At 50.5% G+C, this 18,110-nt stretch overlaps 1 protein-coding gene across 1 annotated transcript in view; it reads right to left on the bottom strand.

The window, feature by feature from the left end:
• LOC144692887 (nesprin-2-like) overlaps positions 1-18,110 on the bottom strand; it is a 124,094-nt gene that overhangs the window by 14,265 nt on the left and 91,719 nt on the right. The window contains 5 exon segments of the mRNA XM_078561983.1: positions 719-845; positions 3,677-3,825; positions 5,597-5,665; positions 13,297-13,585; positions 13,921-14,115. Of these exon segments, the coding sequence (XP_078418109.1) occupies positions 719-845; positions 3,677-3,825; positions 5,597-5,665; positions 13,297-13,585; positions 13,921-14,115 (829 nt within the window).

Below are 18,110 nucleotides of genomic sequence, written 5' to 3'. Positions count from 1 at the left end.
CACACACACCCACACCCACCCACACACACACACCCACACACACACACCCACACACACACACCCACACACAGACACCCACACACAGACACCCACACACACACACCCACACACACACCCACACACACACCCACACACACACCCACACACACACACACCCACACACCCACACACACAGACACACACCCACACACACACCCACACACACACCCACACACACACCCACACACACACACACACCCACACACACACCCACACACACACACCATGGCACCCCATTACTGCACAAAATGGCACATTGTTACCATACACCCTTACTGCAGACTGTAACTGCAGACTGTAACCACACACTGTGAGCAGACACAACAGCACCCCATGACTGCCAGATCAGCACACCGTTACCACACACCGTTACCACACACCGTTACCACACACCGTTACCACACACCGTGGCCACACGTCATTACTGCACACAGCGGAGACAACACAAAATGGCACATCCTTACCACACACAACATCACAATGCTTCCAAACACCATTACCACACGCTATAACCCCACACAACGGCAAAGTATAACCCCACACAACAGTGACCACCTGCAACAGTGAGCACACAGATACATAAATGCAAGTTGTTGTTGTACAGTTCTACCTGAGCTCCACAGCTCACAGGGTAACTGGCCCAACAACAAAATCTACACCCAGTCCGAGAAACCCTTACCCGCTGCTGTCTGCTCAGAGTGTGCCAGCTTCACCAGCTCTGACTGCGGAGACATCTCATCTCCCAGAATATCCGGTTCCTGCCTGATGCTGTTGATATTTCCAGAATATTCCGACAAGAGATTGACCTGAAAAAAATGAAACACCTTCACCAGTCTTTTTACAAAGTGAGAGGTAATCCTGGGGAAAGGAACAATCATCGTATCGCAAAATGGATGTCCCATCAAACACTCCCAGGGCAGGTACAGCACGGAGTTAGATACAGAGTAAAGCTCCCTCTACACTGTCCCCATCAAACACTCCCAGGACAGGTACTGCACGGGGTTAGATACAGAGTAAAGATCCCTCTACACTGTCCCCATCAAACACTCCCAGGACAGGTACAGCACGGGGTTAGATACAGAGTAAAGCTCCCTCTACACTGTCCCCATCAAACACTCCCAGGACAGGTACAGCACGGGGTTAGATACAGAGTAAAGATCCCTCTACACTGTCCCCATCAAACACTCCCAGGACAGGTACAGCACAGGGTTAGATACAGAGTAAAGCTCCCTCTACACTGTCCCCATTAAACACTCCCAGGCCAGGTACAGCACGGGGTTAGATACAGAGTAAAGCTCCCTCTACACTGTCCCCATCAAACACTCCCAGGACAGGTACAGCACGGGGTTAGATACAGAGTAAAGCTCCATCTACACTGTCCCCATCAAATACTCCCAGGACAGGTACAGCACGGGGTTAGATACAGAGTAAAGCTCCCTCTACACTGTCCCCATCAAACACTCTCAGGGCAGGTACAGCACGGGGTTAGATACAGAGTAAAGCTCCCTCTACACTGTCCCCATCAAACACTCTCAGGGCAGGTACAGCACGGGGTTAGATACAGAGTAAAGCTCCCTCTACACTGTCCCCATCAAACACTCCCAGGGCAGGTACAGCACAGGGTTAGATACAGAGTAAAGCTCCCTCTACACTGTCCCCATCAAACACTCCCAGGACAGGTACAGCACGGGGTTAGATACAGAGTAAAGCTCCCTCTACACTGTCCCCATCAAATACTCCCAGGACAGGTACAGCACGGGGTTAGATACAGAGTAAAGCTCCCTCTACACTGTCCCCATCAAACACTCTCAGGGCAGGTACAGCACGGGGTTAGATACAGAGTAAAGCTCCCTCTACACTGTCCCCATCAAACACTCTCAGGGCAGGTACAGCACGGGGTTAGATACAGAGTAAAGCTCCCTCTACACTGTCCCCATCAAACACTCTCAGGGCAGGTACAGCACGGGGTTAGATACAGAGTAAAGCTCCCTCTACACTGTCCCCATCAAACACTCCCAGGACAGGTACAGCACGGGGTTAGATATAGAGTAAAGCTCCCTCTACACTGTCCCCATCAAACACTCCAGGACAGGTACAGCACGGGGTTAGATACAGAGTAAAGCTCCCTCTACACTGTCCCCATCAAACACTCCCAGGGCAGGTACAGCACAGGGTTAGATACAGAGTAAAGCTCCCTCTACACTGTCCCCATCAAACACTCCCAGGGCAGGTACAGCACGGGGTTAGATACAGAGTAAAGCTCCCTCTACACTGTCCCCATCAAACACTCCCAGGACAGGTACAGCACGGGGTTAGATACAGAGTAAAGCTCCCTCTACACTGTCCCCATCAAACACTCCCAGGACGGTACAGCACGGGGTTAGATACAGAGTAAAGCTCCCTCTACAGGAATTGGACTGAAAGTCACAAACTCATTTCATTTGGGGGCCACTGAAACCTCAACAAGAATCCTTTGCTCCAAGGACCATTTGTGAGATTTCACTATCTGACTCATCACAGCAACAGTTTTACTTTAGTTACAGGCTCTACGACAAGAGAGATTCTAACCATTGTTCCTTGACACTCAATGGCACTACCATCGCTGAATTCCCCACTATCAACATCCCGGGGGTTACCATTGACCAGAAACTGAACTGGGCTAGCCATATAAATACTGTGGCTACAAGAGCAGGTCAGAGGACAGGAATCCTGCGGAGAGTAACTCACCTCCTGACTCCCCAAAGCCTGTCCACCATCTACAAGGCACAAGTCAGGAGTGTGATGGAATACTCCCCACTTGCCTGGATGAGTGCAGCTCCCACAACACTTGAGAAGCTTGACACCGTCCAGGACAAAGCAGCCCCGCTTGATTGGCACCACATCCACAAACATTCACTCCCTCCACCACCGACGCACAGTAGCGGCAGTGTGTATCATCTACAAGATGCACTGCAGCAACTCACCAAGGCTCCTTAGGCAGCACCTTCCAAACCCACGACCGCTACCACCTAGAAGGACAAGGGCAGCAGATAGATGGGAACACCACCACCTGGAAGTTCCCCTCCAAGTCACTCACCATCCTGACTTGGAAATATATCGCCGTTTCTTCAGTGTCACTGGGTCAAAATCCTGGAACTCCCTCCCTAACAGCACTGTGGGTGTACCTACACCACAGGGACTGCAGCGGTTCAAGAAGGCAGCTCACCACCACCTTCTCAAGGGCAAGTAGAGATGGGCCTTGTTAGCAATGCCTACATCCCAAGAACAAATAAAAAAGGCAGCCCAATTTTTGACCACCAAGCCCGGGAGTTGGCCTCTGTCACAGTCTCCAGCTGGGGGTCAGGGGTGAAGGGTGTGGTTCGGAGAACAAGGAGGTTCAATGGAAGAAAACATCCACCTTAACGGCGGGATGGGCTGGGGAGCTGTGTCCAATGGTGAATCAAGGCTCCAGTATCACCAACAGTGATCATCATCACACAGGAGCAGATCATCCATTTACTTTCCTGCTGTGTTAACCTCCACTGCAGGAGAGTGATTGTGACCCCTCCATGGCACTGAGCCTAACCAGGATGCAGTGCAGATCCCTCCAGCCCCAACAGGGAAATTGCTGGTGCCAGTCCCCAGTCTCGACACTTACGTAGCCGTCACAGTGACCAGCGTCCGAGCTTTGACCGTCAGTGGGCGGATGGTGTCCAATGGTGATTTCCGTTTGCTGGAACTGGCACTTCCTGCTGCCCTCTGGGCTGGTGGCCAGACGCCAGGAGGCAGGGTCTGCGTCCATGTTTCCTGTGAATGAGAGAGAGAGAGATGCAACGAGAGGGGCACCACGAGCTTCCTTTAATGGTAGAGGACAAAGTCACACAGGTTGGCACCAAATGGGGTGGGGCCTGGGCATGACCCCACCTCAAGGAACTGCACCACAGCTCCTGAGAGTGACCCCCATTGTGGCCCCCTGGAGTGACCCCCCCCCCAGCTGTCTCCAAGAGTGACCCCCATCTCAGGGCCCCCCCACAAGTGACTCCCCTACCAGGGCCCCAAGAGTAACCCCATCCTGAGTGACTCTCACTCACTGGGGTCCTCAGGAGTGACCCCCACCACGACTGAGAGTGACCACACTGTGCCCCCTAATTGGACCCCCTACCATGGGCCCCCAGAGCGAGTCCCACCACGGCCACTGAGAGTGACCCCCACCCTGAATGACCCCCACCATGGCACCCCCTCAAGAGTGAGAACCCCCCCACTGCAGTCCCCACCCTGAGAGTGACTCTCCCACTGCAGCTGCCCCAAGAGGGGCTCCCTCATCCCAGTCCCCTGACTGTGCCCCCAGAGTGACCCCTAATACAATCCCCCAGAGTGACCTGCCCCTCTACCCAGCATAGCTGGGATCAGACGTACATTGACTCGGAGGTGGTTGTGCTGGGGGAGGGCTACGTGGGGCAGGGATTATATTCCCGTCTTTGCTCAGCCAAGGCCTGGAATCATTGGCCATGATCTACAAATGCTGAGGAATCGAGATTCAACCCACCCCCACCTCACACACCCTGCCGCACAGATACCCCTCGCCCCAGCAGCCCACGCCCCCACACCACCCTCCCCCCTCCCCTGACAGTGTCCCTCCTTACCCCACCCCACACCTGCTCCCCCTCCCACCCCCCATCCTCAGCTCATGCATCAGCTACAAGGTGGCACTAAGGTGGAAGGTGAAAGTCCAGGGGGTCCACAGGACGGGGTGACCCTGGCTGGCATTTGATGGTTTGGTCAGGACCCATCATCACATTTATTGGGTAGGAAGGGGTTAATTCCCTTCTTTTCCCATCTCAAATAGCAACATTCGAGGGACACAGAAAAGGAGAGATGAGGTGAAATGGATGAACAGAGTGAGTTGTGATCTGGAAGGCGCTGCCTGAAAGGGCAGTGGGAGCACATTCAATGGGAACGTCCAGGAGAGAATTAGACCTGGGATTGAAGGGAAACCCCTTTGCAGAGCCACGGGGAAGGAGCAGGGGAGTGGGAGTCATTGCACAGCTCCTTCAGGGAGCTGGCACCAACACAATGGGCTGTGCTCGGTTATTCCTCCCCATCTCTTCCCCACACAGAAAAACCAGCGAAAGCCCAGCTCACCTTCCAAAAACTTCCCACGTGAGAATCCACTGGAGAAAACACCTTAAGTAACAAAGCCGCAGGTTTATGCCTGAGATGTCGATCATGTGCAGCGCAATGAGAAATCGACTGGGGTCCTGGGTGAGTGCTGGGCTGGGGGGGGCAGGGGGGGGAAACTCTCAAATCAGGGTCAGCGACAGGCCGGCCGCTAACATGCGTCGTGCATCAGCATGCGGAACGGCCCTGTGACATCACCGCGGTGTGAACAAGCACGCGAGCAACACGGGTGCAGGGGTGGAGAGCGGAGCAGTCGCGGGGGGGGCGGGGTGTGCTACCATAGGGAAGGGGTGGGGTGTCACTGGGGGTGGCACAGGATGATGTATGTGGCGGGTACAGGGGGAGGGGGGGATGGGGGAAGAGCGGCAAGGTGGGGACACATGCGTTAGCAGGTGCCTACCAGCTGAAGTTCTCAATGTGCTTTCTGTCATTTTAACATAGGCTTCGGGGCTTTCTGTGATTTCTACATCTGCAAAGAGAAGAGTAGCACATTCAACATGGTACAGACACAGCTATACCCAGGAGCAGACAGCAGCAACACACACTCTGCAACACCCGACTCACACCCAGCTCAAATCCCACCACACCACAGCACCAGGAGAATGTTAATCCAGTTTAATAAAATATCTGCATTCGGAAGCAGCAATCAATAACAGGGGATGAGAGCAAAAGTTTCCAAGTGGACATTCGAGAGGAATTTTCCCAATTGGATCCCCTCCCTGAATTAGCCGTGGGTTATAATTACCTTTCCCCCCATGGGTGCTGGTAGTTAGAGAGGTGTCGTCAACTTTAGAAAGATCTTGAATCTCTATAGCACCTTTCACATCCTCAGGAGGTCTGAAAGTGCTTCACAGCCCGTGAGGTGCTTTTGAAATGTAGTCACTGTTGTAATGTCAAAAATTCAGCAGCTAATTTGTGCACAGCAAGCTCCCACAACAGCAACGTGAGGATGACCAGATAATCATTCTTTGGAATGTTGATTAAGGGATAAACATTGGCAGGATACGGGGAGATTCCCTTGCTCTTCAACATAGTGCCATGGGATCTTTTACTTTTATATGAGGAACAGGCCAAGGCTCAGTTTAGTTTTTCACCTGAAAGACAGCACCTCTGACAGTGCAGCACTACCTCAGTATCACACTGGAGTGTCAGCCTGGAATTTTGTGCTCATGTCTCTGGAATGGAACTTCAACCACAACCTTAAAACTCCAAGGCAAGAGTGCTACCCACTGACACGGTTAACCACACCATCCTTCTCCAACTCCCCTCAGCTCTCATCCAGCTGGGCGGGTCTGCTCTCTCCCGCTTCCATTCTTATCGGTCTAATGGTAACCAGGGTATCACTTGTAGCAAAGGCTTCTCCTCTTGATGCCTCACTGCTTCCCTGTTTGCCGGTGACTGTGCACGAGCTGCTGGGTCAGAGTTGGACATGCAATGTCACATGGACTTGTTCTCCAATGCATGTGACAGCTTCAGTCTTACAATCATCAAGAAGGAAATGGCGACAGTGTACCAGCCTGGTCTGGGGACCTCTACCCCGAGCACAAGGTTTCAGTTCCAGACCGGAGCCAGTCAGCAGCAGATAAGTTCATTTATCTCAGCAGCGCACTCTCTCCAACTGTCTATATTGACAACGAGACACACGCAAGAATTGCCAGAGCAAGTGTAGCCTTCGGACATCAGTCTGGGAATGAAGAGGAGTAAGTCTGCCTCCCAAACTGTAAGTCTATAGAGCAATAATCTTGCTCACTCTGCTCTACGTATGTGAGACTTGGACTGTAACATCGTCATGTCAAGGAGCTCAACCACTTTCACTGGAGCTGCCTTCAGAAGCTCCTGAATATCAGATGACAGGAGAAAATACCAGGTTGTGGTCAGCCACCTTCTTGAACCACTGTAGCCCATGGGGTGCAGCCTGAATGCCTGACACTCATTTACAAAGTAAATCTTCTCTGCAGAGCTCGAGTCTGGGGTGCACTCTCATGGTGGTCAAAGGAATTGCTACAAAGACACTCTGGAAGCTTCCTTTAGGAGTATTGACATCAATCCCGAGTCCTGGGAGAAGCTTGCACCCGGCACAAGCAAATAAAATCTACTGGATGAGCAGAAACTTCCTCCAATTAAATATTGAGAAGACTGAAGCCGTTGTTTTCAGTTCCTGCTCCAAACTCTGTTCCCTAGTTACCGACTCCATCCCTCTCCCTGGCAACTGTCTGAGGTTCAGCCAATCTGTTCACAACCTCGGTGTCACGTTTGACCCTGAGATAATCTCCCGACCTCATATTCATGTCATGACAAAGACCACCGATTGCCAACCTCTGTAATCTCAGCCCTGTCTCAGCTCATCTGCTGCTGAAACCCTCATTCACACCTTGTTACCTCCAGGCTCAACCCTGCCAACGCTCTCCTGGCTGCTCTCCCACATTCTACTCTCCATAAACTTGAGGTCATCCAAAACTCTGCTGCCTGTGTCTGAACTTGTTTGAAGTCCCATTCCCCTATCACCCTCCATGCTCACTGACCTACACTGGCTCCTGGTCAAGCAATGCCTCCATTTTCAAATTCTCACCCTTGTTTACAATCCCTCGTGACCTCATCTCTCCCTATCTCTGTAATCCCCTCCAGCCCCACAACCCTCTTGAGTTCTCTACACTCCTCTAATTCCAGCCTCTTGAGCATCCCCGATTTTAATCGTTCTGCCATTGGCGGCCGTGCCTCCCGCTGCCTGGGCGCCAAGCTCTGGAATTCCATCCCTAGGCCTCTCTGCCTCGCTACCTCTTGTTCCCCCTTTAAGAGGATCCTTAAAACCTACCTCTTTGAACAAGCTTTTGGTTTACCTGTCCTGATATCTCCTGGTGTGGCTCAGTGTCAGGTTTTGTTTGAACACACTCCTGTGAAGCGCCTTGGGGTGTTCTATGTTAAGGTGCTATATAAATGCAAGCTGCTGTTGTTGAGCCAGAGCTGACAGCTGATGGGTGAGCTATTCTTTGTCTGTCCATCACTGTTCCATGCTGATTTTGTGTGTCCCTCGGGTAACAGGCAGCATGGGTGCTGCTGGTGGGAAACCCAGAGAGAGAGAGACAGGGACATAAGGAAAAGATTGGGGATGTGGAGGAAAGGCTGGTTAACTGGGTAGGGGGCTCAGTCATGAGACAAAACCTCCAATCACAGGTAACAAGGCTGGTCACATGATCAACTCTCCAGGGTTGCATCCACTCAAAGTTGGCACCTGGAATTTATTCCTTCCTGACAGGATGAACCAGGTGCTGTAAGAATGAAGCACGATTCACAAGGCACAGGACATGGTTGAGGTCAGGGGGTCATTTCAATATCTGTTGTTGCCTTGTCTGTGCATCTAACAGGAGAGATCAGAGAAAAGGGTGGATCAGGAGCTCCGGGATCAACGGAACTGACCACTGGCTCCTGCATGTTCCTTGTCTTGGATTCACAGGCCCATCTCTCCAATACGCTCATTCCCATTTGTTCCATATAAAAGCAATTCTCGCCCCCTCGTTCTACTGTGTTCCTTTATCCCCTTGTGTTTGGGAAAATGTCCAAGACTCACCTCACTTCTAGAGGATCGAACAGAGAGAGAGAGACCGAGGGAGAGGGAGGGAGAGAGGGAGGGGGACCTAGGGAGGGAGGGAGGGGAACTGAGTGAGAGGGAGGGAGAGAGGGGGACCGAGAGGGGAGGGGGGGAGTGGGGAACCGAGCGAGGGGGGAGAAGGAGAAAGCGGGACCGAGCGAGAGGGATGGAGGAAGAGAGGGGGAGAGGGGAAGGTGGAGGGGGAGGGGGAGGGGGAGGGGAGGCGGAGGGGGAGAGAGCGAAATGTTGGACTGAGGGGGAGAAAGGGGACAGGGAGCGGTGATGTAGAGAGACGGAGGGAGAGTGAGAGATGCCGGGCCCAGCACAGACCTGGCTGTTTAATCAGGGACTGGGTTATGAAGCTTCATTTCTGTTCAACTCAGGAACCTTCCACCTTGTTGAAGAAGGGCAGGCGTTGCCATGACCTCACTGTGTCGGGGTACATCAGGGTCACGTTACTCAATCAATACTCCGGGGATTGCAACCTAATATCCCAAAGACACAGCTCAAATCGCATTGTGGACAGTCTGAGCATTTGGATTCTGTTTTTAAAATGTGGCAGTCAGAGTTTGGTCTGAGTGAGTGACCGTGAGCTGTTAGATTGTTGTTCGAATCATAGAACAGTTAGAGAAGGAGGCCATTCGATCCATTGTGTCTGTTCTGGCTCTCTGGAAGAGGACTCCACCAATCCCAGTCCTCCTCCGCTTCTCCACAGCCTTTGCAATTCTTTCTCTTCGGATAAATATTCAATTGCATTTTGAAAGCCATGATTGGATCTGCCTCTACTCAACGGGTTCCCTATAGGGAAAGAAACCTGCTGTTCTTACCCGATCTGGGCCTGTACAAGACTCCAGAACTTCCACATCAATGTGGTTGACGCTTAACTGCCTCTAAAGTGGCCTAAGAAGCTCCTGAAGTTTGTATCAAACTCATCACCACCTTCTCAGGGTATCTAGGGGTTTGGGCAATGAGTTACTAGCGATGTCCACACCCCAAGAAAGTCAGGAGCAGTGTGATACTGATCCAGGTAGAGCAACACTGTGGCAGGTTTGATTCCTGGCCTGTTGTGTGTTAGTTGACCACAGGAGGTATGGGGTTGTGGAGGGGGGAGGTGGGGAGGTGGGGAGGGGTGGGGGGTACAGCTTCTTGCCTCAGTGCTCCTGGGATAGGGGACAATATCCAGGTGATCCCTGCTGGAAATGTGAGTTTGGGGGATTGGACAAGGCTGTGGGGCCTCATGTGGTTGAATAGCCATGACTCTCTCTGTCTGGGGAGTGAGGTGATACATTCTTGGCACCAGGCCAAAGGGAGAGGGCCTAATGGGGGAGAAGGGGTGAACATTAGGGTGCGGAGGGTGGTGGTCTAGATGCTGGTTTTCCCCAGAGTGTTTTGTGAATGGATGCTACAGTGAGAAATGTGAACAGGTAAATGTTCTCCCTTAGACTTACAAGAATTTTCTTTCCCTGTCTGTCTCCCTCCATCCCACCTTCATTCTCTCCTTGTCCATCCCTCTCTCTCTCTCTCCCCGTCAATGATTCCACACGGAAATGAATCTCTGCTGTCTCAGACTGACAACAATTCCAGCAGTGACAGCTATTGACTCTGGTACAATACTGCACACAACACAACGGAAAGCTGATTCCAGGGATCCCTGACAGACGAGCTGGAGGGTGTGAATGTTGCTGCAAAACAGTCAGGAAGACTGATCCCAACACAAGGACAGATCTTAACTCAGTGAGCCTGGAAGGATAGGATTAGGGGAAAGATCGAGGCACTGTCACACGGTTAGACAGCAGAGACGTGAATGCACAACCATGACTTTCGGATAGACTGAGGGATAGATTCTTCAGTCCTCTCCCCACTCCCATACAATCATTTGGAAAAGAATCACATTGAGGTATGTGCTGTTGGGTGGTGGAGGGGGAACCAATTGTACGACTCTGTTGGGGGTAAGGAGTCGGCATAGAGAGTGTTAATCCCACAACGTTATTGGAAGAAATCCCAGAATAGATGGGTTTCCAGCCAAGGTCTATAAACAGAAAGGAGATGTGATCTTGACAGGTTTACAGATCTGTTTACAAAAGGCTGGAACAATGAGACAGTTCCTTAGGACCTTTGCGATGCTGTGATTGTCTCCCTCTACAAACACAGGAGAGAGAAGTCTGACTATAAAGGTATTATTTTACCCTCCATACAGGTAAAACCTTGGCCGCAGTGCTTCTAGACTTCTTCTGACAATAGCTGAAGAAAGTCATTGTGGACTCCAACCCAGTTGGCAAACTCCTGACATGATCTTTGTGTTGAGACAGATCCAGGAGTTATGTAGAGTACAAAACATGGACCTGTTTGCTACTTTCATAGATCTCACCAAGGCATTCGATTCAGTCAGTTGGGATGGATTTGGAAGGTATTCTTTGGATTGGGGTTCTCTCCAAGATTCCTCAACATTGTCCGCCAACTGTACAATGACCAGAAAGGACAGGTCCAGCAGAATGGAGCCCTCTCAGACAGCTACCCTATCTCTACAGTGTTAAGTAAGGGTGTGTTCTGGCACTGACTCTTATCTCTATTTTCCTCAGGATGATACTTCAAGAGGTAAAGTCAGGCTTGGCTCAGGGCACATACACCCACCTCCAAACAGACAGCAGTCTCTTCAACCCGCAATGACTACTGGCACCAAAACCACAGAAGAGTTCATGGTGGAGCTTCTGGTTATTGATGGTTATATCCCTCTGGCACACGCAGAGGAGGAAATGCAGCTCCTTCTAAACTGTTTCTCTGAAGCAGAAAATGCCTTTGGCCTTACTATTGGCCTGAAGCAAACAGAAATGTTGGACCAAGCACAGGAAATTCCAATCCACTGCAGATTGGCACTGACAGCAGCAGAAGTTTACCTATCGAGGTAATACCACCTCAGCTGCCGTCACTGTCAACAAAGGCACAGACAATCAAGTCCAAGACCAACAGTTCCTTTGTCTGCCTCTCAAAGTGTACCAAAATTCAAGTGTACGCAGCAATTGTTATCATCACCCTTTTGTCTGGATCAAAATCATGGGTTATATACAGGAAACAATATACCTGTCAGAGCTTCCAACTGCAATTCAGAGAAGGTTCACTCAACTAGGATGAGGGGCTAATCTTACGAGGAAAGGTTGGACAGGCTGGGCCTCTATCCATTGGAGTTTAGAAGATTGAGAGGTGATCTTAGTGAAATATATAAGATCCTGAGGGGTCTTGACAGGGTGGATGCTGAAAGGATGTTTCCCCTTGTGGGAGAGACTAAACCAGGGGACACAGTTTAAAAATAAGGGACCTCTCAGTTAAGACGGAGATGAGAAGATATTTTTTCCCTGAGGGTCGTGAATCTTTGGAACTCTCTTCCTCAGAGAGCGGTGGAGACAGGGTCATTGAATATTTTTAAGGCAGAGGGAGATAGATTCTTGACTAACAAGGGGGTGAAAGGTTATCGATGTAGGAAGGAAAGCGGAGTTGAGGCAACAGTCAGATCAGCCATGATCTTATTAAATGGCGGAGCAGGCTCGAGGGGCTGAATGGCCAACTCCTGCTCCTAATCCATATGATCAACGCTGTCTTCAATCCATTATGAATATCAGATGGTAAAGACTACATCACAAACAATGATATTCTTCGCAGAGCCAATCGGCCCAACATTAACCACATTCTCTTACAATGACAATCGCGCTGGACAGGACATGTGTCACACATGGAGGGTTCTAGAATGCCAAAAGCAGGGCTTTAGGGTGAACAATGCTCTGGTAAGTGAGGCTGAGGTGTACCTCGCAAACACTACAAAGATCAGCCGAAAACACAGCTCTCTCTGATTGGACAGTGGTCAATGGGAGTGAGAGCAGGAGGCTGTCGACAGAGGTAGTTGATGCACAACAACCAGGAAAGCAAACTACAGGTTGAAACAAACGGACGCAAGGCTGCTAAAGAAAGGCACAGACAATGGAAGGAGTCAGATTATTCCGGAGCCCCTCCAAACCAGGTGATCTTGTGCCCCAGCTGCTCAAGAGCCTGGAGGTCAAGAACTGACCTCTTCAGTCACCAACAATGGTGCCAACTGCCACAGAGATGGGCCTTCCCATGATGTTCATTTGTGAAGATCCTGCCATCGTCATTGGAAGAAGGGGGGTGGGGTGGGGGTGGGGGTGGGGGTGGGGGGGGTGGAGGCGGTGGTTTAACCGAGTGGCCTGGAGCCAACGCTCCTCCCTCCAACCAACATCAGCACAAAAGACACAAGTCATCTCCTTATTTATCCTATTGCTGTTTGTGGGATCTTGCTTTGCACAAAATGGCTGCCACGTTTCCCTAAATTACAAACGTCACGCTTTCGGGCTGTGAAGTGCTTTGAGCTATACTGAGGGTGCAAAAGGATCTTACTTTCTAACAAATAATTCTTGCCGAGAGGTGCCAGCTGCAGATACTGAGCAATCTGGCAGTCTGTGCACAGCGGGTCAGGGAGGGGACATTACCCCTTTAACAATCAGTACCTGATAAAGTGCTGAAGTACAAGCCATCGTCTTCATCTTCATGCGAAGAGGACCCTCCCACGTCCACCGTGTGATCCCATTCCAAGGGGATGGAGTCCACACTGACCGGGGTCACACCGCCTGATCTCTCATGTTGCTGTGTCTCTCCAGGCAGGGCAAGGTGACTCAGAGACCCCTGGGCAGGCAGCTCCGAGCCACCAGTCTTCTCCGGCCAGCTCATGTTTTGCAGCTCACTCCCATCTTCTGTGTCTGCCTCCCTGTCAGACAGATCCTTGTCCTCGTCAATCATCTGGAACAGTGCCAAGAACACGAGACATTACCCATCAACCGAAGCCCAGTCACTATTTACAGGAAGGACCAGGGACATTCAGCCCATGCCTTCACTCATGTACTGTCTCTACCCACCCATTTAACCTCCAGAGTGATAATTCTACTTAAATGCTCTGATGCCCGAAGAAAGCTGAGCAAGAATGTGTAACACTGACCTCTCCGTCCACTTCTATCATTTAGCATGAAGACCCAGGTTGTAGGTCCATGTACCTCCCCCTACCACCCCCATGGCCTCCCACCAACCCAGTTATAAGATCCATTCCCGTGTTTGGAGCAGGTTTGAAAGTTCCTCACCGGCTGTTTGGACATGAGCCTCTGGTGGAAACGTGCAACGCGCCCAAACACTTCCTGGCAGTACGCGTGGAGCTCCTCAAGCTCATCTTCAATGGTGATAGCATCCATCGGCTCAATCTTCTGAATCAGCATCTCACCAAAGACAATCAGCTGGTCAATCTTGTTCGTGTTGAGGGTGATCTCCTGCTGGAATGCCTGTGGCGATTACAAAGGCAAAACACAAGTTGGTGGCGGAAGAGGCTGTGGAGGAGATTTACCAGAATGGGACCAGGGATGAGGGACCCCAGTTAATGTGGAGACTGGAGAGGCTGGGATTGTTCTCCTTAGAGCAGAGAAGGTTAAGGGGGAGATTTAATCGAGATGTTCAGAACCACGAGGGGTTTAATAGAATAAATAGGGAGCAACTGTTGCCTCTGGCAAATGGGTAGGTGACTACAGATCATGGATTTAAAATAATTGGCAAAGGAATGAGAAGAGAAATCTTTTCACACAGAGAGCTGTAAACTGTCTGATTCCATCACATCTCAGGTTCTTTTAAACTTTTAAAGGGCGATTGGACACGTCCTTAAAGGGGATTAATTTGCAGGTTTATGAGGAAAGGACAGGGAATGGGAATAAATGGGACAGTTCCTTCTTTTTAAGAAAGGTGAGAGAGGCAGACCAGGGGATTATAAACTATTTAATCTAACATCTGTTGACAGGAAATAACGATAGTCTTCAGTTGAGGATAGAGTGACTGAACCCCTTGGGGAAGCCAGCATTGATTCGTAATGAGGAGGTCGTACCCGACAAACCTGATTGAATCTTGTGAAGGGGTGATCAAAGCAGAGGACAGGGGACAGGGGAATGTCCATGGATGTTATTTATATGGAATTCCAAAACACATTTGATAAAGTCCCTCATAAGCGACTATCAGCTAAAGTTGAAGTTCATGGAATTAAAGGCAAACTATTGACCTGGTTAGGAAACTGGCTGAGTTGCAGGAGACAGGGTGTGGAGATAATGGGCAGGTGTCCTAATTGTAAAGATATGACCCTGGTATACTACAAGGATCTCTGTTGGGGCTTCACCTATCTTTTTTATTCATTCGCGGGATGTGGGCTTCACTGCCTAGGCCAACATTTATTGCCCATCCCGAAATGTCCTTGAGAAGGTGGTGATGAGCTGCCTTCTTGAACCATTGCAGTCCATGTGGTGTAGGTACACCCACAGTGCTGTTAGGGAGGGAGTTCCAGGATTTTGACCCAGTGACAGTGAAGGAACGGAGACATATTTCCAAGTCAGGGTGATGAGTGGCTTGGAGGGGAACTTCCAGGTGGTGGTGTTCCCGTGTATCTGCTGCCCTTGTCCTTCTAGGTGGTAGTGGTCGTGGGTTTGGAAGGTCCTGTCTAATGAGCCTTGTTGAGTTCCCACAGTGCATCTTGTAGATGGTACACACACTGCTGCTACTGTGTGTCGGTGGTGGAGGGAGTGAATGTTTGTGGATATGGTGCCAATCAAGTGGGCTGCTTTGTTCTGGATGATGTCAAGCTTCTTGAGTGTTGTGGGAGCTGCACTCGTCCAGACAAGTGAAGAGTGTTCCATCACACTCCTGACTTGTGCCTTGTAAATGGTGGACAGGCTTTGGGGAGTCAGGAGGTGAGTTACTCGCCACACGATTCCCAGCCTCTGACCTGCTCTTGTAGCCACAGTATTTATATCGCTAGTCCAGTTCAGTTTCTGGTCAATGGTAACCTCCAGGATGTTGATAGTGGGGTATTCAGCGATGGTAATACCATTTAACGCCAAGGAACGATGGTTAGATTCTCTTTTCTTGGAGATGGTCATTGCCTGGCACTTGTGGTGTGAATGTTACTTGCCACTTGTCAGCCCAAGCCTGGACATTGTCCAGGTCTTGCTGCATTTGGACATGGACTGCATCAGTATCTGAGGAGTTGCGAATGGTGCTGAACATTGTGCAATCATCAGCGAACATCCCCACTTCTGACCTTATGATGGAAGGAAGGTCATTGATGAAGCAGCTGAAGATGGTTGGGCCTAGGACACTACCCTGAGGAACTCCTGCAGTGATGTCCGGGAACTGGGATGATTGACCTCCAACAACCACAACCATCTTCCTTTGTGCTTGGTATGACTCCAACCAGTGGAGAGTTTTCCCCCTGATTCCCATTAACTCCAGTTTTGCTAGGGCTCCTTGATGCCACACTCGGTCAAATGTTGCCTTGATGTCAAGGGCAGTCACTCTCACCTCACCTCTGGAGTTCAGCTCTTTTGTCCATGTTTGAACCAAGGCTGTAATGAGGTCAGGAGCTGAGTGACCCTGACAGAACCCAAACTGGGCATCAGTGAGCAGGTTATTGCTTAGCAAGTGCCGCTTGATAGCACTGTTGATGACCCCTTCCATCACTTTACTGATGATCAACAGCAGACTGATAGGGTAGTAATTGGTTGGGTTGGATTTGTCCTGCTTTTTGTGGATAGGACATACCTGGGCAATTTTCCACATAGCTGGGTTGTTATCAGTGTTGTAGCTGTACTGGAACAGCTTGGCTAGGGGTGCTGCAAGTTCTGGAGCACAAGTCTTCAGTGCTATTGCTGGAATATTGTCAGGGCCCACAGCCTTTGCAGTATCCAGTGCCTTCAGCCTTTTCTTGATATCACATGGAGTGAATCGAATTGGCTGAAGACTGGTATCTGTGACGCTGGGGACCTCTGGAGGAGGCCGCGATAGATCATCCATTTGGCACTTCTGGCTGAAGATTATTGCAAATTCTTCAGCCTTATCTCTTGCACTGATGTGCTGGGCTCCCCCATCATTGAGGATGGGGATATTTGTGGAGCCTCTTCCTCCAGTGAGTTGTTTAATTGTCCATCACCATTCACAACTGGATGTAGCAGGGTTGCAGAGCTTAGATCTGATCCGTTGGTTGTGGGATCTCTTAGCTCTGCTTATCACTTGCTGCTTATGCTGTTTGGCCTGCAAGTAGTCCTGTGTTATAGCTTCACCAGGTTGACACCTCATTTTTAGGTATGCCTGGAGCTGCTCCTGGCATGCCCTCCTGCACTCTTCATTGAACCAGGGTTGATCCCCTGGCTTGATGGTAATGGTAGAGTGGGGGATATGCCAGGCCATGAGGTTACAGATTGTGGTTGAGTTCAATTCTGCTGCTGCTGATGGCCCACAGCGCCTCATGGATGCCCAGTCTTGAGTTGCTAGATCTATTCAAAATCTATCCCATTTAGCATGGTGGTAGTGCCACACAACACGATGGAGGGTATCCTCAATGTGAAGGCTGAACTTTGTCTTCACAAGGACTGTGTGATGATCACTCCTACCGATACTGTCATGGACAGATGCATCTGCGGCAGGCAGGTTGGTGAGGGTGAGGTCAAGTGTGTTTTTCCGTCTTGTTGATTCCCTCGCCACCTGCCACAGACCCAGTTTAGCAGCTATGTCCTTTAGGACTCGGCCAGCTCGGTCAGTAATGCTGCTACCGAGACAGTCTTGGTGATGGACATTGAAGTTCCCACCCAGAGTACATTCTGTGCCCTTACCACCCTCAGTGCTTCCTCCAAGTGATGTTCAACATGGAGGAGCACTGATTCACCAGCTGAGGGAGGGCGGTACGTGGTAATCAGCAGGAGGTTTCCTTGCCCATGTTTGACCTGATGCCATAAGATCTGGAGTTGATGTTGAGGACTCCCAGGGCAACTCCCTCCTGACTGTATACCACTGTGCCGCCACCTCTGCTGGGTCTGTCCTGCCGGTGGGACAGGACATACACAGGGATGGTGATGGTGGTGTCTGGGACATTATCTGTAAGGTATGATTCTGTGAGTATGACTATGTCAGGCTGTTGCTTGACTAGTCTGTGAGACAGCTCTCCCAGTTTTAGCACTAGCCCCCAGATGTTAGTAAGGAGGACTTTGCAGGGTCGACAGGGCTGGGTTTGCTGTTGCCATTTCCAGTGTCTAGGTCGATGCCGGTGGTCTGTCCAGTTTAATTCCTTTTTATTGACTTTGTAGTGGTTTGGTACAACTGAGGGGCTTACTAGGCCATTTCAGAGGGCATTTAAAAGTCAACCACATTGCTGTGGGCCTGGAGTCACATGTAGACCAGACCGGGTGAGGACGGCAGATTTAGAAACATAGACAATAGGAGCAGGTCATTCGGCCCTTCGAGCCTGCTC

This window comes from Cetorhinus maximus, chromosome 18 (genome assembly GCF_964194155.1).
Source record: "Cetorhinus maximus chromosome 18, sCetMax3.hap1.1, whole genome shotgun sequence".
Taxonomy (NCBI): domain Eukaryota; kingdom Metazoa; phylum Chordata; class Chondrichthyes; order Lamniformes; family Cetorhinidae; genus Cetorhinus; species Cetorhinus maximus.
Note: the sequence above shows the minus strand (reverse complement) of the source record. Positions and strands in the feature narration are given on the sequence as shown.